Below are 20,567 nucleotides of genomic sequence, written 5' to 3'. Positions count from 1 at the left end.
AGGCTTCCTGGGACATCTAATATGAAGGACGCCTTTAACTCATTCACTCCAGTGGAGCTCAGGAAGTTTGCATTGCAACTTTCAATGGGTGGAGCCTAAGCCTTTTGACAGAATCAAATTATGACCTCACATTTCAAACAAATGTTCATATCTCTGGAACCATAATGGTAATTAAAGAAGTATAAATGGCAGAATCTTCACCACAAACTATTTTTAAAGCTGTAGTATTCTTTAGGTTCTAGGTCTTAAACTGAATTTTATAAGTCACAGCAAACAAACTAACTATTGAGTTTGTAATATTTTGTAAACAACTTAAAATATCTCAGCAACCATTCAAGTTACACAAATACTGTCTGCAACATTTTATTCATCTACCTGGCAGCTTTCTATGAGGTTAAGGAGTTCTGTCTGTGTTACCTGGTTGTTGAGATATTTAGAAAAATATGAAAATTATATCCATATAAACAAATATCATAAAAAACAGTTAATATCTCTCAACCTGCACTAGCCAGAGGTCAAATATTAATGCAGTTGAGTTTGCCATTGTGTAGATTTAAGATGAAATCTTTTAAAACCTTGTATATAGCATGTTTTTGGAGGCGTCAGTAGGGTTTAACTGCAGATGCACCTGGAGGCGTCACTTAGATATAAGGAGTTTAAGAAATGGTTTGGCTTCAAATCTACAAGCTAAAGGAGGTGATAAAGGCAGACAAGTGGAGATAGTTGATAAGCGGGCCTTATCAGAAGAATAATCCAACGGGCCTTATCAGAAGAATAATCCAACCCAGGATTGAGCAGTTCACACAGATAAGAGAGAACCAAAGGAACAGCCACAGTAAGTGGGTCCAGGTTAAGAGAAAGGTGCCAAACAGAAAAACTCTTCCATTTGGAAAAGTAGAATTTCCTAGTAATGGGTTTCCTGGCTTCCTGCAAGACCATAAGCACAGCCTCAGAAAAAAAGGGGTCTATGTTGAATCAAAATCCTATTTCCCACAGTGTCAGTTGAAGAATAGACAGGTGGGGATGGATGAGAGATCTCTTGTCTTGTATGAGTAGGTCCACCCTGTGAGGTAACTTGTGATGATTACCCTTGGCAAAATGAAGAAGAGGGAACAAAATGCTGTCTCAGCCAAAAGGGGTTCACCAACAAGATTTTGGGAGCATCCTGTTGTATTCTGAACAGGGCTTTTAGAAGGAGGGGACAGGGAGGAATGGTGTAAAGAAGCATGCCCTTCCAAGAAAAAGCGGGGGAAGCCACCTTCCAAATGAGAGGACCTGGGACTCTAAGACACAAAACAGAGGAATTTGTCTGTTCAGAGGGGAGATAAAAAGATCCATTTGAGGAGTATCCCACTGGTGGACAATATCCAGAAACATATTCCTGTAATGCATCCACTCATGGGATTGAGTTAGGGACCTACTCAGTCTGCCACAAATGTTTTGAACTGAAGGAATGTAAACTGCCTGAAGAGTCACTTGATACTGGCTAACTAGTTCCCCACAATAGGAGTGCTAACTGGCAAAAAAAAAATAAGACCTTGTCCCCCCGTTTGTTTACATACCACATAACTGTGGTATTGTCTGTAAACATCTTGACACGTCCTGGGGAGAAGAGAGGATGAAAGGCCTGAAGAACCAGCAGAAGAGCTGTCATCTCCTTAACACTGATAAGAAATGGAGCAGGCGTTCAGACTGACGATCAAGAGATGGCGTTTGGACTGGTGGCAAAGAAGTTTTCAGAATGGTATGTCCATACATCGCCATTATGCCCTATGCTATACGAGGAGTATATGTGTGATGTAAGGCATACATTAAAGTGACCTAAAGACTTAGGTATACTGGCTGGACATCAGGCCACCCTTGGCAGGGGATCCCTATTCTAATGAATACTGTAACAGTGAAATGGAAGGACATCTCTGTGGTTATGGCACCTTAACTGGAAGTGGAAGCACTACAAGCAACAATGAATGTTCTGTCTGACAACAAGCTGTTGAGCAATTTGATTTTCCACTTCACAAAGTCTAGGTTTACAAGTTTTTAGGTCTAATCAATATTTGCATCAAACAGGAGGCTTTCTCCATAATAATGTATGTATGTACATATGTATGGTACGTCATATAACAAATGGCAGTATGGGTATTAAAACCCTTCCTAAAATGGTGATGCTTACAAAACAGTAACCTATATTAATCAACAAGTTTAGCAAATGTGCAAAAACTACTATTGAAAAAGGTTTGGCCAGGGATTGCAAGGTGACAGTCTATCAGTAGTCCACTACTGATTTGGGATTTCATACTTTGGGTAGAAATACTGTTAAGAATATTTGAGTTTGGAAGGAATAGTTTCCCAAGTAAGGGATAAGTTAAAGATGTGGGCTGTTTAGCTACATTTGCTGCCACCATTTCAAGAAAGGAGGGGGTATACGTAGTTACAAGCTTAAGCTTAACAGTACAACTACTGTCAAGCTTGTCTAGGAATCTTTTTTCCACTGCTATCGTGGATATTTCCTTAAACTTTAAAGTGAGCCATTTTGTGCATGTAAGGAAGTTGGAGTGGATTGGAGTGAAGTAGGTAGACTGACGTTGCTGAGGACATTGTGTTTCTTTTGCAATTTAATTTTTTGTCAGTAGCCCTTGTTAATTCTTTAATAGCTTTCCAGAAGTTTTGGATTGCCCTAGCAAATGCAAGCTGTTTGTTGAGGTATCTGGCTTAAGCTCAGCTAGTCACAATTTTTGCCCCTCACCTCTTAACAGCAACAAATTTGTAATAGCATACACGATCGTTGGTAGACTTCCATTTGTTCCATACCAAGTCTCTTGCCCCTTAATGGAACTTAAGGGTATGACTATGTTTCCTTTAAGCCTCTTAACTTTTTCAAGAGAGGTAAGGAAGTTTTTTTTTTAATCTTATTTTTTTTATCCAAATTCCCCTCTGACCCCCCACTTACCCATTTATTCCCCCCACTGACCCTTTTGCTGACCCTCCTGAGGCAAAAATCCTATGTTCATTTGTTCTTAAGGTGAGGGTTGGGAGACAGATGTGGTGCTTAGGACATTTACTTTTTGCTATAACATCCCCACTATGAGGTTTCATACATGCTTTCCAGGAATTTTGCCTCCCCATTTTGCATTATTGTGCATTGCATGGACAAGCACAGATTTCATGATCCATCCCTTGGACCAAATGCACCCCTCCTAAGGTGTGTGATGTGGTGGTAGCTGCTCCACAAATCTCTCTGTCACCTCCTATGGTGTCTGAGCCACTAATCAAAAGTGGGTCATCTGGGGGCACTATCAGGCCCTTTATTCCTCTAAACGACAGCGTTGCCAAGAGTGAGGGAAGAGTTTGTTCTTTATAGGGATCATCATTTGTAGAAACTGGTCTAAGGCTGTTATTACATTTTTCACCCAAAGACAGGATCCCAGTTTATACTGTTCAGTTCCGGAAGTAACTTATGGAATAACCCTGCAGAAAAAAAATGGGGAAATTGTTTGATATTTCAATGACTACTGCATCAGTATATGAAATTGACCATTTAGACAATTCAACATAGTCTTATCTGTGGAGGATATTACTTAATACCAAGGCCGACAAGCTCGTTTTACACCAGCAGTCAAGTTAGGTATCTTTGCAGGTCTTAATTACTTGGGGAAAGGTCATCATGTAGAGTGCACCTTTTGTGAACCACTTTCTGATTACTTTCTACTGACTTAAAGGTTAAACTCACCATAAGGATGAAATGATGCAGTAAGGTAGACATTTTCTAGAAGCACTCACTAATGCGCACACACACACACACACACACACACACACACACACACACACAATGAAGTGAATGGAAAAGAGGCTAACTGTAACAAGTTGTTGATATTTTTTATTTACGTACTTTTTGCTGAAAAAGCTCCGTACACTCTTCAAACAGCAGATTGATATGTTTGTTTAGAAAACTTCTTAGAGTTTCAAAGAAGGACCTGGACAAAACTTGGCATTTTCTACTTCTGATGTTATGGCAACAAGAATAAAATATCCATCTTTTGTAGTCTTATGAAAAGCATAGTAGCTGTCGCTACTTATTTTATATTAAAGGCACAGACCAACACCCCCCTGGTAACACAGAGGTAGTATTTCAACAATGCACATACCGACAACTCTGGTGTTGTAGTAATCGGGTAGCATTCTTTCACACAAGGCGACAAGGAGCCAGAAAGCTTCTTCCTCTTTTGCATACAGTAACAGGACAGATGTAACAATGTTCATTGCCTGCATAAAAAAAAAAATAATACTTTAATTGGTCTACATAAGATATGCTACTAAAACATTATCAACATGCAGCATATGTCTGGAATGAGTACAGAATTGGGAAGCCGTTACCCTAAAAACTCTCTGCGTTGTAACACTGCTTCATAATACTAATGATGGGGTAGATAAAATCAGACTGATGTACATAGAAGGACGTTTGCAATATGACTGGCAGTATCACTTAACTGGTTCAGCTCACACTGAAATCACCTTCTTGAAGCTCAGTAGCAGATGTGACAGTTAATTACAAAACATCATTAACCTATCACAACTTGGAACATTTTGTGTAAAATGGAGACTTCTCAACTAATGACCTAGCAGACGCATCATTCAGTAGTCTTGGCTTTGAGGCCTTCAAGCTCTATAGTGTGTGCTTTTGAGCAAGTCGCTCAAATAGAGCTCCCGAAGTGTGCTGAAAATAGGTGCTTGTCCTTTCTGTGATTAAACAGTTAACATATTAAAATGAATAACTCTTCTTTCAGTGCTGCAAATTAACTTTCTTTGGACTGCAAAAAAAAGTGACTGGAGTAGAGTTAAGGAGATTGCATTCTCAAGGTATCAGAAAAAACAGACATGTTATTTTAGAAGTTACAATCCATAACACCGAAAACAACAAACATTACTAAGTTATGCTGCTTTATTATTAATCATATGTTTATAACTGTGGCTGTTTTCAATAATTTTTGTCCCAGGCAGTCAAACTCTTTAACAACTTTATCTCTTGAATAATGACAGTGCTTACATCTTGCTTCAATCATAGGTTCATAGGCTGGTACTAGGCTATTGGCCCTGGGGCCTATACAAGCCTAGCCATAACAATTCCCTGGCTACTACTTCCCTGGTCCCCTGTCTAACAGGGTGATTGACATGATCCCTGGGGCAATATTGTACTGAAAACATGGAAAGCCCTTTCAAAATTACAGTAACTGATCTGCAAATGAGAGCTGAGAATATTCACAAATTGGTATGAAGTAATAGTTATATCACAGGTTCAGGTTAAAATAGTGAAAATTCACCAAATTTTGAAACGGCATTCAATAGAGGGCAATGGCCCTAGTTTCACAAAGTAAGAATGCGGAGTTTGGTCAGCTGATTAAGAAAGTAAGTTGTAGTGCATAAGGGTAAGAGGGGAGCATGCATCAAAGTAATCTGAAGTTGAATTACGGAATGTGAACAAAATTCAGGAAAAGGAATTGCTTGACTAAAAAGGAAATGAAGGGAACAGTTCAAGGAAAAAAGACAGGCTTATAGGAGAAAGAAGGATTGGTCTGCCCAAGGAAACAGCTTATGTGAATGTTAGGAAAAAGGAAGTCAGGCTGTATAAAAGATCACAGTCAACTTATAAAAAAAAATTGGCTAGGCAGTGGCAGGTGGGCATAAAAGTTGAATTAAATAAGAGGAACATTCATGAAAATGCTATTGGAACTGAACTACTGTGAGGAGAGGAGATGGGATGGTAGGAGGAGAAAGTCAGGATACAAAGAAAGGCACTTTATTTTCACACATGGATGAGAATGCAAGGCAACAAGTTGAGAGAAACAGTATTCAAGTACTCAAAGCAATAAAAAATACATGAAGCGTGAGCTAAAGTTACCAAGGGATGACAAATGAAAGTGAATGAATGAGTTCCTGCTTTGTATGAATAAACATCTGGAGACAGTGACTGCTTTTCTTTGGTGCCTTCAGTGTAATGTTATAAAATAAATACGTGGCAGGCCTGAATTCTCCCTTACAGGAAGGGCTGGTGGGGTGGCTGGCTAGGAGTCAGGAAGGAAGCAGGCAAGTCAGACATCTTCATTTTCATTCCTGGAAATGAACTATGCAAAATGTAAAGGAGAGGATTCTGTGGAGTATTGGAATTCCAGCACAAATGATCTGGCAGAATGACAACAGTATGGATTCATGTAATGAAGATCTTGCCAGTTGAGTCTGGCACAGTTCAATATTGTCTCACAGCTGGGACAGATTAAAATAAATTACTTATGTAAGGTACTTAGTACTATCACTAACCTTAAACAATTCTTCCAGCAGCTGATGTAAACATACAGCACTTCAGCCACTCCAGTGCTATTTATGACTTTTTATTCTTCACCAGACTTCTTCAGAGAACACTGAAATTGATCCTCTCTTCTCATAGCAACATACAACAGACTGCTACGTGTCCTCCAGTTCACTTTCAAATGAGGCCTTACATGGAACATTCCTCTGACTTTCCTTGGACAGCCTTATTTGAAATTTAAGAGAGTTCTTAAGAAACATTAATTATAATAAGCACCACCTCTAGATTCCTGGCTGGGGAAAAACATCGACTGGAAATGACAGAACCTCTTACTAGAGCCTAACTTAAGGATCCATATTTATAGCAAGTATCTCACTGTTCTGTTTTACCATCATGTTGTTGTTGAAGCAAATATGTCATACATAGGATATAACCAATTGGAGTTTGTCAGGTTACAGAAAATCAAATGGGGGTGGGGATCTCTAACTTCTTTAGATATTCTCTTCAAAAATGTGAAAGATAAGGACGGCGCAGTGGTGGTGTTGTCACCTCACAGCAAGTGGTTCTCTGGTTCGATTCTCGGCTGGGGTGTCTTCTGTGCGGAGTCTGCATGTCCTCCCTGCATTTGTGTGGGTTTCCTCCGGGTGCTCCAGTTTCCTCCCATGTTACAAAGACATGTGTCTGGAATGTTTCTCCCTGGGTTCCGCTGAAAATTGGCTTTGTTCCAAGTCGGACTTTCCCTCTTAGCAAATGTTAAATAAATAAATAAGCCCAAGAGAATATTCTTAAGTAATGCATCCTAAAACACTACATTTCTGGAAATGATGGGAAGTTTGCAGAGTTGTGTAAATATGTAAACAGCAGACCAAATCAAAGACATGTTGCTACTGAGAAAATTCCACAGAAATGTGACCGATATGGTGACAGCTCTAATGGTAACTGTCCTGACCCAATGCTTTACATAGTGGTAGTGGTAAAATATGCAATTTATCCATATTCATTTCGATTCCCTGTGACTCCTACAGGATCATACATGTGAATGCAAGTTCACAGAATATGTGGAAATGCATGCAAGCTAAAAGAACATGTGGAAATGTAAACTATCGCTTTGTAATTTTTGCCCCCCACACTCCCTGCAGATTATGTATACCAACTCAGAGATCACACTACAGTGAAGAAAAAGGCAGACTCCCCAATCCTCACTATACCGCGATCTATATTCAAAATATATAGCTAGTTCAATGTTCTGTGTTCTGATCTTGTGCACTCTTGCTGTTGTAAACATTTGTTTTTCTCGTCTCGGTTACTTAAATTTCGGTGTTCTGTTAATTCAATGAACTAAAATATCTAAGACTAAGGAACTAAAGACTTCTTACCTAAATAATCTGGCAAAAGACTGACATCTCCCACCAACCTACTTAGAAAACAATTAGAAACAACAAAAACGTTAACCCCACTAATTTCCAAAATGAACTCAAAGCATGTAATTGGGCAGTCCTAAAACATCTACCACTTGAAGAAGCTGTATTATATTTCAACACCAAATTCATAACCATCCTTGATACCCATGCACCTGCACATGCTATAAGAACTAAAGCAAAAGTTGCTCCATGGCTTTCAAAAGAAAGCAGACAAATGATCGTAGAAACAAAGCTTGGACCATTTGGCGTACCACAAAACCCCCCTTAGATCAACTTAGATTTATATAACTAAGGAACAACACTAAAAAAATCTACCACCCCAGATTTAAAAAAAAAAAAAAACGTTTACAACAATTTACAACAGAAGCATCAAAAAATCCGCAAAAGTTTTGGGCAAGCATAAATAAGCAATGCACAACTCCTACCCCACTCGGCTACCATCCAAAAATCTTCAGAAGATGTTGCCAATTCCTTTAATAGTTTCTTCACAGAAACTATCCAGTCACTAGCTAATCAACTATCTCCCAGTTGCTCAAGTCCCAACACCGCCGCACCTAGTTCTCAACTCCCCTTTAACTTTCAACCAGTTTCTACATCATTTATCCATGCCCTAATCAAGAAACTAAAACCTACCACCCTTGCAGCAGATCTCCTCCCAGCTGAGTATCTACAAAAGCTGCAGATGCCATAGCATACCCGATCTCTATCCTGATCAATAGAACTGTATCAGAAGGCACTATCCCCTCCATCTGGAAGACATCCCATGTTATTCCACTCCACAAAGGGGGCAGTTTCACTGAACTGTCAAATTACAGACCTATAGCTATTTTGTCACCCCTGGCTAAAATTATGGAGAAGTGCTTCCATAAACAACTCCTGAGCCATATCATTCAGCACAATCTCCTGGCAAACTCACAGCATGGCTTCAGACCGTTCCACAATACAACCACAGCCCTCCTCCCTTCTCCAATGTTATTACTCAAAACAAAAACAATAAGCTTTCTTCTGCCCTCTTTCTTGATCTCTCCAAAGCCTTCGACATGGTCAACCACCAACTACTCATACATACACTTAAAACTATTTCGCTAGATGTCCAGCCTATCCAATGGTTCAAATCTTATCCGAGTGGTAGACAGGTTGTACTATGGCAGAACAAACTATTTTCCATTCTACCTATCACCATTGGGGTCCCTCAGGGCTCTATATTAGGACCCCTATTATTTTCTATTTTTATTTATGACCTGTACACAGTCATCCCAACAGCAACCTGCATTCAATATGTGGATGACTCCACTTTGATTTGCTCTGCCACCTCCCCTTTAAGCCTGCAGACTCTACCCCAAAATGTTTTTAATACTGTCAAAAACTGGCTCTGTAATTGAAGTCTCCTATTAAATCCTAACAAAATGAAGCTAGTGCTTTTCTCCCCCACTTGTAAAGCCTCCGCTCCAACCTTTATTATAAAATCTAACAATGGCACTGTCATTGTCCCAGATCCCTGTACCAAACTCTTAGGTGTAACAGTTGATCAAACTATTATTAAAGTTAATAAAAAACTTGGCTCACTGTACAAGATCAAACCTTTCCTCACTCCACTAGCTAGAACGGTAATTGCCCGTACACATCTACTTTCCACACTCCTTTATGCATCCCCTCTCTTCACGAACTTGAGTAAGTCTGACCTTAATAAAGTCTCTAGCTGCTTTAATCATATTGCTAGATTTGCCACTGGAGCACCATGCAGAACACACCACTGTCTGAACCTAAAGAATCTAGGGAGGTTAGAATTGCCTAGCCAACTTCAGTACAATCAGCTAACAGTAGCACATAAAATTCTCTACCAACCTGAAAACACACCCGTACTTACAAAAATGATCACTCCTTAAAGCAACCTCAAGACACTTCGGTCATCCAACAAGTTACTAGTCCAAACCCTCAAAAGCAACAACTCATCTGGAGACTCTCTATATGTCAATGCTGTCGGCAAAATATGGAACTCACTTCCTGCTGAGCTTACTTCAGAACCCGTTCTAACCCAATTCAAAACAAATCTAATACAGTACTTTAAAAGGCAATGACTATGTCCTTGCTCTAATCCTGACCCAACTCTGGCAATATAAACATGTGCTAAAGAGGTCTTTTGGCCACCCCTACATCGCTTCCTAATTGTTACTCTATAACAAATCAGATTTATATATGACAGAATGAATGACTTTTATCCTATGTATTGTATCTGTAACAGTGCTTTAACTTGTTTAATGTAACAATTTTTCTGTATGCATGTATGTATGGAGCTTTTCTCCCCGAGCCTCTGCTGAAAATGGACAAATATCCAGTCAGACTATCCCGGTCAACAAATGTAAAATAAATAAAATAAAGTAGATCCGCCGACGTACATATTCTTCTAATTCTATTACCTATTCCATACTTCTCCATAACCTCCCACAGAGCATCATGTCCTACTATATCAAAAGCCTTGCTAATATCACCTACCATAAGTTTCACACCCTCTTTTACTTCTACTGTCCACAATTTCTCTCACAATAACAATTCTTGACACCCATTCCCTTTTATTACATATATGCATACTTCCATAATATTGCTCATCCTACCTTCCATTCTTCTCTGTATTATTCTCAAAAAATGCTTTAATCTGTGCTATATAGTGGGACGGGTCTTCATTTTTTATTTCATTCTTCTCATCTTTCTTCCACGTAAATTTTAATATCCCACTACATAACTCTTTATAAACCGAACCTTCCTTCAACCATTCGTTCAGTACCTTTGTTAGACTGAGAGTTTTCACTGCATTCTAAAGGAGTTCACTATAGTACATTAAGGTAGAATAATAGATCTGAAACTACAGTCAGACTTGTGTTTTCATGCATGCATTCAGTTTCAGGGAAAGACAGTTCAGGAGAAAAGAAAAGAATGTTGTTGCCTAAGCACAAGATGTGCAGAAATAACAGTTCTCCGAGAGAGCTACAGAATGCTCCTTTCTCAAGGGGAAGATATGTGTACTTGCAATGGAACGCTGGATAAAGAATAGACTGTGAGGCACATGCAAGACAAGCCTTGGAAAACAAGGCTAAAGAGGCGTGTAAAACATTACATGGTTTTGATATTAGGAAATAATTCAGACACAGTTAAGTTAGCTTTTGGACTGATATGCAAAATGTCTCTGCATTGCATACACTTTCAGTTTATATTATTCAGGAGAATCAGAATATACATGCAGAAACTTTGGATATTCATCAGCACTGTTACAATTATCCAGCATTCCAGAATTCTATAGACTATTATTGTTTATCAGTATTGTTACTGGAGACCATATTTGGATATTGTTACTATCTAATAAAGCATTTTTAACTGAACAACAGCATGTGCAGAATTTATTCTGAAAAGTAAAAAAAAAAAAAGGACTTGGCCCATAAAGGAGAGACTGGCACCTGTTCAGCACAAGTTGGGTAATTAACAGATAAAGACATTCATTCCATTTTCATTTCAGTTGTTTCCAGTTAATTCCAGAATACTACAGTCTTATCAATTCTTTCAACCTTTACTAAGTATTCTCTTTGACAATCCATTACTTTTGTGTACATTTCATACCCTATACCAATTGAGTTTGATACTGAACCAACATTTACTTTCCTAAGTACTTCACAAATAGTAATTTATTTTTCAAATTCCTCCTTAACTCAATCAGGATTTTTTTTTTTTTACTTTCCATTCTCTCTTATTTTCCTTCATTTTACTCGTACACATATTTTCAACATGCTGTACTACGATACTCATAATTTGCTCTTGTTTTTTACCCCTCCTTTTAATTTCTTCATTTTCCTTATTCTACCAATATCCTCATTTGCTATTTTACCCAAATATGCAGATACTTCCTTCTCTTCTACCTTGTAAATAATATCTTTGCCTAAACAGCAATGCCTTAAAATTGTCTTGATTTCTCTTATACATATTTTTTTTCTATAACACAATACCCTCTCTAAATTTTCTAACACATTTCTATACATTTTCCCATATTTCACTTCTCCTTTTCTTGCATCATCCTGACATTGGAATAAAATTACACTACTTTTTAAATTCAATCCACCTTTCAGATAATTTTTTATACAAGTCCTTCATGGTTACATAATTCTTCCATAAATGCAATACTGCCCACCTTCCAATTTCTTCCCTGAATTTCTCATTTATTCTTTTTATTCCCTTTCTTTCACCAGTTCCATCAATATCCCTAAATGTTCTGAAAAAAAAACAGTCACAACTTTACCACAATTTGCTACAGCCAAGTCTTCCAATAATACAAAATAATAAATTTCAGCTCCAAGTGCCCCCTTCTATAAACTATTTTCAGATCCAAGTGCCCCCTTCTATAAATATACAAAACAAATTTCAGATTCAAGTGTCCCTTCTATAAATATACAAAACAAATTTCAGATCCAAGTGGACCTCTTCTACAATTCCAGTAACTTCTGTTCCACACAGGTAAGTTACCACATTTTATCACTCCCTGTACTTTTTTTTACATCTTTCCCTTTCTTTTGATGTTTTCCCTTAAATCACATTTAAAGTCCCTAGCAATTATAATTTTCATGTTAATCATCACATAGTTTAATATTTGATGAAACAGATTCACTTTTTCTTGCTGGTTATATATGCAGATGATGCTATAATTTCCTCCTCACATCCACAGCAGTTAATCTTTCCACTCTTACCAATGTTACATCTAGTATTTTTCACAGTTTGTTTCTACACAACACAGCCACTCCAGAACAACATTTGCTTCCTATGGCTTTTAACAGAACAATATCCACTTCACATTTAGCACACCATTCTACTATCCCTATTTTTCTTACAGTGTTAATAATACTGTTCGCATTTACTGAAATACTCAAAAATGCTTTTTTCTTATGTTTAAGTTTAGGGGAATATTTTTAAATTCTCGTTTCTCATTTTTACTGTTTCTCCAATTAATTATTTTTCCCCAGTTTATGTACAAATTATCCTTGATTCTTAGAATCAGACTTCTGACTTAAAAAAATGATTAGCATCCATCCCTTCTCCTGACCTTTCTTCCTGCATGCACACTCTTTCTCCATTTTCCTCTCCATAGTTTTCTTCTTCTGCAGTTTCTTCGTCACCTAGTTCACCATCTCTCCCCCAGCCTTTTGTTGTTGCAAAACATCTTGTGTATGTTTTCTTACTTTCCCCTTCTTTTTCATTCCTTATTGTTTGCTCTTGACAATCCATCTTAAAAGTGTCCCTTTTTACACAATCTGCATTCAGACACGCACCTTTTGGATGTATGCCCTTTCTTCCCACACTAGCTACATTGTATCTTGTCATAATAACTGATTAAATGAGAAAAGTTTGCACAAAAGAAACATGATTTAGGCTGACCAGCATATCTTAATATCTTTCTGTGACAAGCCACAAAAATAACACCTAGGTAACTGTTTCACTATGTTTTTTTTTCACATTTCAAAACAGCTTCTGACCTCTATCCTCCATTCCATAAGTTTCTGTCATCTTTCACAATGTTATCAAAAGTATCACACGGACCCGGCATGCAGTTTTTAACATTGACTTCTTCTAGTTCATCACTTTTACACTGCAAAGTAACAAATATTTGTTCCCTGGATAAATGTCCTTTTTGTTGCAGAGTTCCAGAAATGTCATCAGTCCACCAGTTTCAATGGTTAAGTCAAAAAGCTGCTGCCCCAATATGTATAAAATACTGAATTTCTTGAGTTTTAAAACAGAGAAGAGTTACCAAATTGTCCCATGCATAATATCTATTATAATGTCATGTTTTGTAAGTATTCTCGCAGCTGATCTGTTCTTTAAAAACAGTTTTAGAGTTTGTTGCTGCTCACCATTTTGCCTGTTGTCACTGCTGCATATATTTTAGAAACTGGATTACCTACTGTCACAAAAGCAGACACATTCTCAGTTTGTTGGTGCTTTCCTCTCTTACTTTCTGCCACCACTGCTTAAGTTTTAACTTCTGCATTCCCTGCTGCCATATCACAAGGTTCTTTTTCCATAACTATCCTTAGCACTTCCAAAAATGTTATCTGCCATCTCACCCCATGAAACGGCGACCATCACCTGGATCAACCTACTCGATTATAATTAACAATGTCATCTGCAAGCTGTCCTGAGGCCAGTTCTGTTATCTGCACCACTGCATCAGACTCACTTCCTTCCTTCTCCATGGAGCCAGCTAAACACTGCTCATTTGTAACATCCACCACACAGGAATTGTTTCATTCTGAAGCTTCATATTGAACAATTTTTTCTCCGAATTCCCACTTTCCACCTCTAAACTCTCCATAGTTTTTCTCTTTCCCTCCTCCATGCTGCTGCTCCCCTAAGGCCTCTTCCTTGCTGCCATAGGAACCCTCCAGCATAATCTGGTAGCTCCAGAAAGTAAGGAAAGTTCCCCGATGCACTAGCCAAATCTCCACCTCAGGTCTACCCCGAAACGAGGCTACTAGGTAGTGGGACTAACCCGGTCAACAAAGGGTAAATAAAATTAATGTGTAATGTCAAAGCCTAATGGTTTGGGTCATTATTGAAAAGGGTCAGTGAACCTTTTCATTTACCCAGTCATCAAATGAAAAGTCAGTCAACACAGATGCTGCGTTTTACTCCATGTAGGTCTAGTGTACTTTTCTACTCTACTGTTTTCTACTAATTTCTACAAAGGGCACGCAACATGAGAAGCCTGCAAAAGTACAGAAGTCCTGTTTACAGTAGAAAAACTTGCTTGTGCATACACAGAGAATGCAGCAACTTTCTACCTTATTCTCTGCTTGGGTAAAGAGAACAAACAACTGAATGGACTGATGAGCTGCAAACAGATGTTGGCCTGTATATCATGATGCAGGTAACCTGTAATTTCCTGAGCATCCCCTTTACTTGGGCTGGACTGCCGTTGATTGTTCAGCTTTGCCTCGTAGCAGAATACCTGATGACAAACAAATATGGTTTTCTGTTTCTAATTATATAGACTGGAACCTAGCTGGAAGTACGCACCTAATTTTGGGTGATGGAATTACATGAGTATACCTATGTGTGACTTGTCTGTCTGATTGCTGACAATTAACTAATTTGATCTCAGGTCTTCAGATTTATCTTAAAATATATGGAGAAAGTACAGTTGTGTACACTTACCATAAATGTAAATGTTCGAGTGTATTCACTGTTGCAGTCATTACATTTGGGTTATCCTGCTGGCTGGTTGCCCTCAGTTGGCCTGAATTCCAAAGTCTTGGGTCCTGCGTCAGTTGCTGTCGCTTCTTCCCTGACGTCAGGTCATCAGGGGTATAAAAGATGCAGCCAACGCCATCTTTTTTCTTGCCCCAGATGTCAGGTGCCCCCAAAAGGGTAGGCTAAATTTATGTAAATAAAACATGCATGCACCAGAAATAAGCTTTTCCTTCATCTATAAGCAAATACACCACCTAGGCTGTATAGATTAGAGAAGTAAAGAGAAGTTCCAGCAAAAATAAGGGGGATGGCGGGTGGGTAACCCGGACTGCAACAGTGAATACACTCGAACATCTACATTTATGGTAAGTGTACACAACTGTACTATGTTCTTCGTGTTTCACTGTGGCAGTCATTATATTTGGGTTGAGTCCCAAAGCTATGGTTGGGAGGCTGGAGCTAAACAGCATTAGGAGCGGCTATGAGGCCCTGCAGAACTGCAGTGGCAAAGCCTGCCCTGGATTTAGAGTAAAGAGGCAGATTGTAATGTTTTGTAAAGGTATGCGCTAAACTCCAAGTAGCAGCCTCGAAAATGTCTTTGGTTGGTACTCCCCTGAGAAAGGCTGCTGAAGTGGCTGCAGCTCTGGCTGAATGTGGCCTAATGCCCTAAGGCACTGGTTTGCCATGCTGTGAGTAGCAGAAATGAATGCAGTGACCTATCCACTTTGAAATAGTCTGCTTGGATATCGCCTTTCCTTGTGATGCTGTGGCATATGCCACTAGTAACTGTTCTGTCTTTCTGAAAACTTTAGTTTTGTCCAAGTAGAATCTAAGCTGTCTGTGTACGTCCAAAGAATGCAGAATTTTCTCCCCCTTGTTCTGTGGATTTGGATAAAAGGTTGGCAAATGAATAGTTTGGTTAAGGGCTACACTGGATACCACCTTAGCCATAAATGTAGGGTTTGTTCTCAGAGAGACCCTGTCTGGATAAGAAAAAAGATAAAGGGTTCCACGGCCATGAGAGCCTGCAGCTCTGAAATTCATCTTGCAGAAGTTATTGCTAGGAGCAGAGCTGTTTTCCAAGATAAGAATTTTATATCTGCAGTAGCAGCTGGCTCAAAAGGAGGTAGGGTGAGTTTTTCCAAGACATAACTAAGGTCCCAATGCAGGCATTGGCGATCTCCTTGGAGGCCTTAAGTTTTTGGCTCCTCTGAGGTACTGCCTTAATAAAGGATGAGAAAAGAGTGGTGGCTCTGTATTGTAATGAGCTGAAATGGCAGAGGCATGGATTTTAATTGATGAGAAAGATAGGCCTTTGTCCAGCATCTCAGTTAAGTATTGCAAAATCTGAGGAATATTTGGTACAGCTGTGTCAGTTCCTTGAGCTTGGTTCCAAGCGCAAAATCTCTTCCATTTCCCAGCATAGGATTTTCTAGTACTAGCCCTTCTGGCTTCTAAAATGACATCCATCACAGCTTTACTAAGAGGTGTGGTTTGTATGGCTACATTATCCGCCATGCTGCCAGGTTTAGGGTCCTGAGTTGGCTGTGCAGAATCTGATTGTTTTGCTGGGACAATAGATGAGGTATTTGAGGTAAGGCCCAGGCTCGGCATTGGGACAAGTTCCTTAAAATTGGATACCAGTACTGGTGTGGCCAGTCTGGGGCAATCAGAATAATTTTTGGTTTCTCCTGCCTGACCTTTAGGAGTACCTTGGGGAGGAGAGGTAGTGAAGGAAAGGCATATACTGATAGGTTTGTCCAGTTGAAAGATAAGGCATCCACTTTCCAAGCTTGTCTGTGATAAGTCCTTGTGCAGAATCGTTTTAGTTGATTGTTTTGAGGGGAGGCAACTATGTCCGGGCATCCCCATTTCTTTGTTACCATGCTGAAGACTTGTGGATCCAGGTGCCACTCGTGGGGATCCATGAGGTTTCTGCTTAGTTCGTCTGCCAGAGTGTTTTCCTTCCCTGGCAGGAATTGTGCCTGCAGATGAACTTGGTAAGTCAATGCTGTCCCACATAAAGCCATGGCTAGTCTGCACAGGGGATGAGTGCCCCCCTGCTTGTTTATGCACCACATGATCATGGTGTTGTCTGTCTTTAACAGTAGTTGTCCCAGATGAAGTAGGTCCTTGAAGGCTGTCAGGGCATTTTGAACAGCTAGCATCTCTCTTTGATTGATATGTAGATGCTTTTGGTTTGTGGACCAGGTGCCCTGAATGCCTCCTTCTGCCATGTGTGCCCCCCAGGCATAATCTGATGCATCCGTCATCAGGCTTTGCCTGGCTGGGGGTAGTGATAATGGCTGTCCCTTGTTTTGGTGACAAGCCTTTGCCCACCATCGAAACTCCTATTACAGGCAGGGAATTAGAGTAATCATTGTTTCCAGACTGTGGCAATGTTGCGTCCAAACACTTTAAGTACCAGTGACTTTTCCTCATATGCAGTCTTGCATATGGAATTAGCAAGATGCAGGATGCCATGAAGCCCAAAGCCTGCAGAATTTTTCTTGTTGATAACTGGGCCTTTGTTGCCATTTCCTTGAAATAGGTAGTTAGTTGCCTTTGTTTGTCTGGAGTGAGATAAGCCATCTGGGCAGTTGTATTTAAGCTTGCAACCAGGAATATTATCTCTTGAGAGGGTACTAGTTTTGATTTCTTTTTGTTGACTGTGTACCCTAGGCATGTTAAAAGTCTTATCACGTCAGATGCTGTAGTAGAATGTCCTTGTTCACTGCTTGTATGAGGCAGTCGTCCAAGTAAGGATATATTTGTATTCATCTTTGTCTGCAGTAAGCAATTACTGGTGCCAGGCACTTTGTGAAGACCCTGGGTGCAGTAGATAAGCCAAAGGGCAGTGCAGAGAATTGGTAATGCTTTGAGCCAGCCTTGAATCTGAGGAATCGTCTGCATGTTTGTCTGATTGGGACATGCAGGTATGCCTCTTTTAGGTCTAAAGTCACAAGCCAAGCCTTGCTGCCCAGCATGGGAAGAAGCTGCTGTAAGGTCAACATCTTGAATTTTGGTATATCCAGGAAAGTGTTTAGAATAGATAGGTCCAGTATTGGTCTCCATGCTTGGTCCTTTCTGGGTACCAAGAACAGTCTTGAGTAAAATCCTTGTCCCTGCTCTTGCTGAGGCACTTGCTGAATAGCCCTCATGTCCATGAGAGCTGCAACCTGTTTTTGAGCCTCTGCCCATTGATTTTTTGGCAGGTCTGGCCAACCATTTGCCCTTGGTAGGGTATGGAAATGAAACTTGTAGCCTTGAGATACTATGTCTAGAACCCATTTGTCCTGGGTTATAATGTGCCAATTTTGAGAAAAAAGTGCTAGTTTTAATGGTGCTGCCAGAAGATAAGTGCTTGGTGCAGGCAGGGGGAAGTCACTGGGACTGTTTCCTGTATGATTGCGATTTGTCCTCTCCACCTTTGGAGGTACTCCACTGCTTAGACCTGTAGGATCCTTGCGGCTGTGATCTGCCTCTAGGGTGTCTGGATCTGCCCCTTTGAGGTCTGTCTGAGACTGGAAAGGACCAATTCTTTGTAGGCCAGTGTCTGCTAAATCTAGGTGGCTGTACCTGTAAGAAATCCTTGACCGTTTGCATAGATTTAGCTTTGTCTTCCATTTTCTTTAACACCTCTTCTGCCTTAACACCAAACAAGGTGTCATGCTGTAAAGGAGCATCTAATAATTTTGATTTAACATGGTCAGGCAGATTTTGTTCTTTTAATCAAGCATGCCTCCTAATGACAGAACCCGTAACAGCGGCCCTGCAGGAGGCCTCCAGAGAATCAAAACCACATTGCAAAGTATGCTTTCCAACTTGTTCAGCTGCATGCAATAAATCCTGTACTTCTTTGTTTTCTGCACATTCAGAATTTGCCATCATTTTCTGTTTAAGCAGTGTCATAATATATTGCTGATATTTGAGCATATGAAACTGGCAATTTAAGGCCCTTATAGCCAAAGTAGCAGAAGTGTAAATCTTTTTCCCCATCTATCCATAGCCCTAGACTCCCTATCAGAGGGGGGTAGGGTTTTTTGCAGTAGAAGCCTTGACCCCTTTTGGACCCTGAGAAATAGTTTCTGGGTCTGCAGTAGGGTTTTTGAAAAGGAATTTATGAGAGTTAGGGACCCTGTAGTATCTGTCCGGCTTAACAGGAGCTGGTGGTAAAGAGTCAGGGGTCAGACTGGACTCCGAGAACACATCATCTACAATGAACAACACAGGTGGAATAGCTAGAGGCCTGTGTTGAGGAAGTAAAAGGAAGTCTCTGAGCCTTTTCTTAGATTCTGAAAAATATTGGCTCTCCCAGTGGAAGTGCTCCGTCATGGTATGCAAGGTTTCCCCAAAAGAGTAGTCCTCAGGAGGAGAAGCTGAAGGAATTGATTCTTCAGCATCAGAATCCTCATAGGGGGGAAGAGAATATTCCTGATCAGAAGAGGAATCAGAAGAAATGGAAACCTGATCTGAAGATTCATAGTCTGTCTCTTGCCTAGGCCTCTTATTAGGAGGGGGATGGGAACCCTTGATCAAGGTAATTAAGTCTTCGGCCATTTTGAGCATCTGTTTTTTGGGCACGGAGGCCTGTCCTTGTGGCTGGTGAACTTGCTTCTTTGTCTTTGACGTCGGTTTAATATATATAATGGTTTAGGTCTGAATACACCCTCAGAAGCCAATGCCTACTCCGTGGCTCTGGACCCATCTGAGGGAATAATCTCAGAGGCTCCAATACCTTGAGTTTCCTGCAGCCTGGCCGACTCTACGTGCGAGTCAGTAGCGGCCTGCGTCTCTAAAGTAGCAGGTGTCAGGGGCTGCAAAAGCACCTCACTGAGAACCGGCGAACTGCTTAGGAGAAGCTTCGTCGGTTTTGGACCTCGGTTGCCTGTCTTGTTCTTTTTCTTTGTGTTTTTTGTGAACTCCGGTAGTCGGATGGCTATCCGACAACATTGTATAATTAAATCTTCGCCCAAAATAGCTTAATGCAAAATCATACCGATGCTTAATAGTGCGTTGGTTAAATCTAGCACAAAACCAACAACTAGCAACGTTGTGGTCAGGGCCTAGGCAAGGAATACAGTAAGAATGAAAGTCCTTATGAGGTATTTGCTTCCCACAAGAAATACAATTATTAACTTTTTCTGACATCGGCCTGGAGCAAGAAAAAAGTTTCCCCAATGGGGTACCTAGCTTTTAATGAAGACTTCGGATCTGAAACTTGAACACGAAAATCTCAGGAGTCGGCCGACCGGCACTTGCGAACTGCTTCTGCTTCGGGCACCGCGCGGCAAGAAAGACTGAATAAAATGGCGTCGGCTGCATCCTTTATACCCCTGACAACCTGACATCAGGGAAGAAGCAACAGCAACCGACGCAGGACCCAAGAGTTTGTAATTCAGGCCGACTGAGGGCAACCTGCCAGCAGGATAACCCAAATGTAATGACTGCAACAGTGAAACATGAAAAACATCTGTTGATCTCTTGTGAAATTTATGATCTTCATGCCTATTACTTTTGGCTGCTGACAGCTTGGAATACTATTACAAGTTCAGGACATCTTTTTTTCAGTGAAAGGCTTTACAGAAATTATATTTTACATCCTTATTTATTACTTTTGT

At 40.1% G+C, this 20,567-nt stretch overlaps 1 protein-coding gene across 2 annotated transcripts in view; it reads right to left on the bottom strand.

Moving 5' to 3' along the window:
- Positions 1 to 20,567, bottom strand: part of TBC1D9 (TBC1 domain family member 9) — a 790,231-nt gene that overhangs the window by 301,221 nt on the left and 468,443 nt on the right. For both annotated transcript variants that reach the window (XM_044062283.1, XM_044062284.1), the window contains exon 11: positions 4,143 to 4,260. In XM_044062283.1, coding sequence (XP_043918218.1) covers positions 4,143 to 4,260 — 118 coding nt within the window. The remainder of the gene's footprint in view (positions 1 to 4,142; positions 4,261 to 20,567) is intronic.

The sequence above is a fragment of the Protopterus annectens genome, chromosome 2.part1 (genome assembly GCF_019279795.1).
Source record: "Protopterus annectens isolate FY-2018-M chromosome 2.part1, PAN1.0, whole genome shotgun sequence".
Taxonomy (NCBI): Eukaryota; Metazoa; Chordata; order Ceratodontiformes; family Protopteridae; genus Protopterus; species Protopterus annectens.
Note: the sequence above shows the minus strand (reverse complement) of the source record. Positions and strands in the feature narration are given on the sequence as shown.